This window comes from Penaeus japonicus, unplaced genomic scaffold (genome assembly GCF_977035675.1).
Source record: "Penaeus japonicus unplaced genomic scaffold, GWHDUDI00000001_assembly GWHDUDI00000042, whole genome shotgun sequence".
NCBI lineage: Eukaryota > Metazoa > Arthropoda > Malacostraca > Decapoda > Penaeidae > Penaeus > Penaeus japonicus.
Window position 1 is genome coordinate 19,097,295 of NW_028234444.1, and position 7,500 is coordinate 19,104,794.

General features: G+C 43.0%; 1 protein-coding gene across 8 annotated transcripts in view; it reads left to right on the forward strand.

Moving 5' to 3' along the window:
* bchs (WD repeat and FYVE domain containing 3 bchs) overlaps positions 1–5,920 on the forward strand; it is a 40,381-nt gene extending 34,461 nt beyond the window's left edge. For 5 of the 8 annotated variants that reach the window (XM_086534741.1, XM_086534742.1, XM_086534744.1 and 2 more), the window contains 7 exons: positions 1–133; positions 1,553–1,737; positions 2,099–2,261; positions 2,425–2,640; positions 3,300–3,411; positions 4,104–4,301; positions 5,773–5,920. The exon at positions 1–133 is cut by the window's left edge and continues 14 nt beyond it. In XM_086534741.1, the coding sequence (XP_086390867.1) occupies positions 1–133; positions 1,553–1,737; positions 2,099–2,261; positions 2,425–2,640; positions 3,300–3,411; positions 4,104–4,301; positions 5,773–5,869 (1,104 nt within the window). In that variant the 3' untranslated portion in view covers positions 5,870–5,920. The remainder of the gene's footprint in view (positions 134–1,552; positions 1,738–2,098; positions 2,262–2,424; positions 2,641–3,299; positions 3,412–4,103; positions 4,302–5,772) is intronic. The other 3 variants (XM_086534746.1, XM_086534748.1, XM_086534749.1) reach the window with 1 other exon arrangement.
* Positions 5,921–7,500: the final 1,580 nt, after the last annotated feature.

Here is a 7,500-nt window from a genome sequence, read left to right on the forward strand (position 1 = left end):
GGCGGAAGTAAGGGCTCTAAATCCCCCAAATCTCCCTCTGGCCGATCTCCCACCCACCCTCTCCAGCCCGGGCGCTCAGCACGTGCCAATGAGCTGGTCCGCCGATTGTCCACTGTAGAGGACTTCCCCCCAGGTGAGCTAGGGCAGCAGGAATGGGGCAGGTGCAGCTGGGGGTGAGTAGGCTGCAAAAGAGGAGGCCTGGGGTGGGTGTTTGGGAAAAGGGTCGGGATAGGGGTTGGGCTAGCTTGAGGTTTGGGGAAGAGGTTGAGGGAATTTCTAGTTAGCAATGTGCATTTTTTTTTGTTTTTTTTTAACTCTTCCATGACAGGCATTTTTCATGGGGCCGGAGCACTGTCACATTGAATTATTTTTGTGTAAAATAGATGCTACTTATTCCATCATACCAAATGCCAATCAATATCACTTTACTTTTTTATCATATTTAGACTCATATATCATATCATAAGTCTAGAAAATAGTAGAAAACATAACATCTTAAGATGCCTCTCCCAGGTCAAACATCTTATGATGTGGCCCGTCTCAGAAAGGTTGATCAAGATGTGAGGGTTTTAAAAGAAAATACATGTTAGATAAGCTAACTTTTAATCAAGGTGATAATGAGATTTTAAGGCTTTTAAATCAATGTTGATATTAAAACAACTGCTGCTACTACTAATATTGTCTATGTTAAAAATTATAAATATCAGATATTATTTAAATAGAACATCAAGCTATGGCAAAGAATCCTTTCCTCACACATTATAGAAAAGATGCTACTTGACACTATATGAAGGTAACTAGATGATGGTTTAATTCATGAATGATTTGAACATTGTTGTATTTGAAATGCAAATTATTAACCCATTAACGACGGGACTATTTTGGATCTAAATGGTCAAAACGCTGGGATAGTTCAAACGGATAAACCCAACACCTCGGGATTCTCACCTACACTGGCCGCGGCCAAGCGCTATATGCCTGATCACCTGGTGCGCTGACCAGGAGGATAGCCACAACGAAATATCTCGTCCCCAGCGGCTGACTCTGCCACCACTTGATGTGATATTTTGTCACCCGTCGTTAACGGGTTATACACTTGATGTACAAATGTTTAGGATGGTGCTTGCTTAGCTTAAAACCTCTTTGAAAAATTGAAATGGAGGAAAATATATATACATGACCCCATTGATGCTGGAAACATGCCATATAGGTAAAAATATAAATTAATAAATAAAAGAAATCATACTTTATACATTTTTTTTTTGGATTTCATTTTTCTTTCACCTCTTCTTTGCCTCCTCCTCCTTTCCTCCCCTTTGTCATTGTCTTCCCCCTCCTCCCCCCTCCTCCCCCCTCCTCCTCCCCTCCTCCCCCCCTCTCCTCTCCTCCTCCCCCCTCCCCCTCCTCCCCCCCTCCTCCTCCCCTCCCCCCCTCCTCCTCCCCTCTCCTCCCCCCCCCCTTCCCCCTTTCCTCCACCATACATTTTAAGTCCTGCCTTTGGAAAGTGTTTCTTTTAATCACCCTTGAATTGATGTCGCTTCTTCCACCTCAGCCCTGTTGACCAAGAGCGTGAGCGAGAGCAGCCTGTCTGAGGAGGGAGAGAGTGACGTAGAAGAGAGCGACAAGGCGGAGGCCTCCGAGGACATGGGCACAGTAGATCTGGATTCGTATACTGTTGTGTCTGCCGATCCGACCAAACTGGCTACCAGCGAGGAGGAGATTGTTGTGGAGACGACGGTAGGTTTTTGCCTTCTGTCTATATCATTATTTATTTATATCTATATCTGTATAGCTTACCTGTCTATCTCTCTGTCTATGTTTATGCGTATCTATCTGTGCTATTCATATATGTCTATTCATATGTATATACTTATTTGTATCTATCTATTTATCTCTATCTGTCAGTATCCATCTATTTATTTTCCTAAATTGCTGACAAATAGTAAACATTTGTGAATATATATACATTCATAAATAGATATAAACATACATATTTTTTGTATTTGTCTGTATGTTGAACAATTTAAGCTGATTATTGTGTTTTTAAAGTTCATGACATCTGAGTATAGAATTGTTTAATTTTTCCTATGCGTTGTAGGAGCATAGTCCAGAGAAATTAGGCAAGGAAAAGAGACCTCTGCACCGGCAAGTTGCGGTGTCCATCTCCACCATCAGCACGCCGAGCATAGAAACTTCTCAGTCGCAGTCGCTTGAGGCTCAGGACGACATTGTCTTGAGAAGGAGTTCCAATTATCCGCAAGGTGTGTGGGTTGCACTTTCTGGGTTTGGCTCTCTTGTTGCATGTTACTCTGGTTTTTCTTTTCTATGTAGAAATTCTTTGTTGATGTTTTAATCTGCAATCTTCTGATTATACCCTCTGGTTCTTTCTAAATGTAAAACCACTTCTACTGACCACCATTCCAGGCGTGGCCAGAGCCATAAGCACCATCGAGAGGGGTGTGGCGCACGAGGGTCAGCGTGGACCAGACCACCGGCTCCAGACCAGCAAGAGTGAGACAAGCCTCGCAGACAGTGATGCCTTTGTCCTCATTTCGGACTCAGAGGTGCGCGAGGCCCAGAGCCAGCAGACAGCAGTGCAAGAGGCCAAGAAGAAACTGCCAAGAAACCCCCTTATGCCAGGTAAGGGTAGGAGGATAGGAGGAGGAGAAGGAAGAGGTAAGCAAAGGAGGTAGGAGGAGCAAAGGAGCTAGATATTAATTATAATATAGGTATGTAAAGGGCTAAAAAAGGCAAAAAGAGAAGAGAAGACGAGATGAGACGAGACAAGGCAAGACAAGAAGAGACAAGAAGAGATGAGACGAGGCAAGGTAAAGGGAGGTAAGGTGAGACGAGATAAAAGGAGGAGAGAGGAGTGAAAGAAAGGATAGAGAAGACCAAGGAAGAGAAGAAAGAAAAAAGATGAAGAAAATACAAGATTAGAGTAAGAGGCTTGACTAGGAAAGTCTTGGAGGGAAAGCACAACAATATAGGGTTAAATGAAAAGTCATAGATATCAAGCAAGAAAATGACAATGTTATAGGTATTGCAGTAGCTATGTTAAAGCTTTAATGTTACTTCTACTTCTTATAGTTAATTTAAAAGCATGACTGAATGACAAAATACTCTATTGTTTTGATGAAATGGCAGAGAAAGCTATTACACACAAAATTATTTTGCTGAAAGATAACCTATTTTGTATATTGTTGTTTCTTTTGCCATTGGGATTAGTATTGTAATTCATATATTTACAATCATCATCAGTATACAGATGTCCAATAAATTTGATGGGTTTTCCTCAGGAATGAAGTGGGCCTGCCAGCTGGTCTTCCGCAGCAAGCTAACCATGCACACGGCATATGACCGGAGAGATAACACAGAGCCAGCCTCTGTTACAACCTTGGCAGTTTCAAAGTAAGTCTTCTCAGTCATGACACTCCAGTCTTTTGAGAAATAGATATACTTTATGGAGTAGTCTTTTTTGTTTTATGGATCCTTCACTAATTCTCTGGTGACTTTTGACTCTTGATATCCAGACCCTTGAAGTGCTGGATGTCTTCATTCTGTTCTGTAACAGTTAGTTACATCAATGGGCCCGTGTTTTTAAAGAATTTTCTATTGATTCTGAAGAGATTATTTTTTTATGACGTTTTCATTGATGACATTTATATGTCTCAAAGATGTAAGAGAGATAGATATCAGTTATATTTTCAGTGGTTTATCATTTATTTTCTTGGATCGATGAGTTATATATCACCTAATTGTGCTGGAGATTAATTTGAATGCACCCCCTGGACTGATATTAAGGCTGCCCACTTGAGATAAAAATGAGAAGCTTAAGGATGGTGTTTTGATGATTAGATTCAATAAAAACGAGGGCTAGGCTGAATTTTGAAAGTCTGTACCTCGAGAGTGCCATCAAATCCATAAAACTCCATGCATATGAATTGTGCCTATTAGTGAGCAGCCTCCATTGTCATGGCATGTATAGGTGCCACGTGAAATTGGGCCTACCCTAGGCATGGGAGATCCGTTGGCGTTGGGTTATCATGGATTGATTGGCAGCCAGATTCTCACTTAAGCGACTACTTCCTCCCTCCTCCCAGGGACCATCGGACAGTGTTAGTAGGCGACGCCCGAGGGAGGGTATTCTCATGGAGCGTGCCAGACCAGCCAGGGAGGGCTGTGGCTGACCACTGGGTCCGCGATGATGGGAGTGATGCCTGTGCCCACTGCCAGGTCAAATTTAGCATCTATGAGCGGCGGCACCACTGCAGGAACTGCGGACATCTATTCTGCTCAAGGTAGGAGGGGAGAGTGATTGCGTGAGTAGAGAGAGAGCGTGAGTAGAGAGAGAGCGTGAGTGGAAAGTGAGTGAGTGAGAGCGTGAGTGGAGAGTGAGTGCATGAGTGGAGAGTGAGTGCATGATTGGAGAGTGAGTGCATGATTGGAGAGTGAGTGCCATGATTGGAGAGTGAGTGCCATGATTGGAGAGTGAGTGCATGATTGGAGAGTGAGTGCATGATTGGAGAGTGAGTGCCATGATTAGAGAGAGAGTGCATGAGTGGAGAGAGAGTGCATGAGTGGAGAGAGAGTGCATGAGTGGAGAGTGAATGTGTGAGTGGAGAGTTAGTGAGTGTGAGTGGAGAGAGAGTGCATGAATGGAGAGAGAGTGCATGAGTGGAGAGAGAGTGCATGAGTGGAGAGTGAATGTGTGAGTGGAGAGTTAGTGAGTGTGAGTGGAGAGAGAGTGCATGAATGGAGAGAGAGTGCATGAGTGGAGAGTGAATGTGTGAGTGGAGAGTTAGTGAGTGTGAGTGGAGAGAGAGTGCATGAATGGAAAGTAAATGCATGAGTGGAGAGTTAGTGAGTCTGTGAGTGGAGAGTGAGTGCATGAATGGAAAGTGAATGTGTGAGTGGAGAGTTAGTGAGTCTGTGAGTGGGGAGTGAGTGCACAAATGGAGAGTGGTATGTGTGTGTGGAAAGCAAGTGCACGAGTGGAGAGTTAACCCACACTGGACGGGTGGTACAGTACTGTACCGCTCATTCAAAAGCCCAGTGGCCGGGCGGCACAGTATTGTGCCAGCCATTCAATTGATTTAGGCCTAATAATTCGAACGCCCCGGCATTGGGACATTCAAGGCTAGAATTCCCCCGTCGTGGATGGGTTAATGAGTCTGTGAGTGGAGAATGAGTAGGTGAATAGGGAGTAAGTGAGTGCATGAGTGGAGAGAGAGTGCATGAGTGGAGAGTGAGTGTATGAGCGAGTGGAGAGTGAGTGTATGAGCGAGTGGAGAGTGAGTGTATGAGCGAGTGGAGAGTGAGTGTATGAGCGAGTGGAGAGTGAGTGTATGAGCGAGTGGAGAGTGAGTGCATGAGTGGAGAAGAAGTGCGTGAGTGCAGAATGAGTATGAGAGAGTGTGTGTGTGTGTGTGTGTGTGTGTGTGTGTGTGTGTGTGTGTGTGTGTGTGTGTGTGTGTGTGTGTGTGTGTGTGTGTGTGTGTGTGTGTGTGTGTGTGTGTGTGTGTGTGTGTGCATATACTTGTGCATGTGTGTATATGTATATGTGTATGTATATATGTTACTATTTATGTATGTGGTTTGAAGGAGTGGGAGGTGAGTTTGATGGTATATGTGTATGTTGATATATTATTGTGTGTATTCAGAGCACATAGGAGAGGGAGTAAGTGAGTATTTTAAAATGTTTTTCTCAGTATCCTCTTGCATAGGCTAATTATGCCCTGCTCCTGAATTTCTTTCCGTCTCTTATTACAGATGCAGTAGATTTGAATCTGAAATATCTCGTCTACGCATCCTGAAGCCTGTGAGAGTCTGCCAGAAGTGCTATACAACGCTAAGACACGACAAATAAGTGTCGTATGTTTTTATGAAAAACAGAAAAAAAAAAAATATGAAAGAAAAATCCTTTTCTGCAATGCTAAGTCATTCTTGAAGTGGTGATGAGATTGCGAAATATGAAGATGAACGTAAAGGTGGCTTAAAGACCGACATAGTTGGCAATTTGAGAGACATTTTGTATTTCATGAGGCCACCACACTCACTCACTGGCGATAATGGCTCCTCTACACAGTATAGTTGTACGGAGCAATTCTGTTGTGAACCGGAAATATCACGAAAAATAAGTTCTCGCAAATGGTACCTTTTTAGCTTATTAAAATTTTGACCATCGGGTCACTAAAATTCTCCAGAACATTCCATATTTTTGGATTAAGAGTTCTATCTTAATTTGATAATGGATATTTGTATATATGCGAAGAGTTTTAATAATAGTGCGAAGGTTTGGAGGAATGCAGTATGTGGGCACGGATGTAGGTTTTTTGAGACTGTACTCGCAATATTAACCTTTCATTCCACACTGGCCATCATGCTTGCATTTCCATCATGTGTTCATGATTGAGTTACAAAAAAAATTCTCTCTTACCCACCTCTTTTTTCTCTCTCCACTTTTCCCTTCTCCCCTCTCCCCTCTCCCTTTCCCCTCTCCCTTTCCCCTCTCCCTTTCCCCTCTCCCCTCTCCCTCTCCCCTCTCCCCTCTCCCCTCTCCCTCTCCCTCTCCCCTCTCCCCCTCTCCCCTCTCCCCTCTCCCCTCTCCCCTCTCCCCTCTCCCCTCTCCCCTCTCCCTCCCTCCCTTCCTCCCCCCCTCCCTCCCTCCCTCCCTCCCTACTTGCTATTCTATCCTGTATTCATATGACTATAGATCAGGTTATATAGGATATGCACTTTTCAGTGATATAATTGCATCACCTCTGCTAGAGCAGCAAGGAAAGGGATAGAGCCTTACTTGACTTGACTTGTGTCATGTGCAAGGTTGCAGCAGGAAGAGTTGAGAATCAGAGAGGATGGGACCGCATTATCTGTTGTTTCTTGAGCTTTTAGAAAGAGAGGAAAAAAAGGGACTTACCCAGAGGAATGATGTGGGGGAGAAGCTGCAGCTGCGAGGCGTACTTAGTCACCTTACAGATTAAAAAAAAAAGGAAAGTTGTTTATCTAATTATATAAACTATCCGTATCTGTACATAGTGCGTTAAAAGGTTTGTTACTTCTGTTGCTCTAGAATGGTTAAAGGAAGTTTTTTTCTGATAACATTACGGGGTGACATTTAGAGATGAAAGTATCATCATGCATATATGTGCACAGGTAAATAGGTATTTAAATATATAAATATATGTATATATATTATGATTATTAATGTATTAGGGACTTCCATCCTCGACACTTTCCTGTGCGGAGCTTGATATTATTTGTAACGCGTATTTTGATAGAGGTCTGAACTAATTATTATTTTTATAATTTTGTTAGTGTGCCATTTGCTAGCATTTTAGCAGTAATGTAATTCCCAACATTCAGGAGAGGCAGATATTGCTGTTGCATTCTGCCTTTGACACTTATTTTAGATGTGTTTATGTACAGTTCTGTATATCAATACCTTATATGAAGGATCACATCTGTTCCCGTAGCAAAGAGTATGTATATGTAGCCATA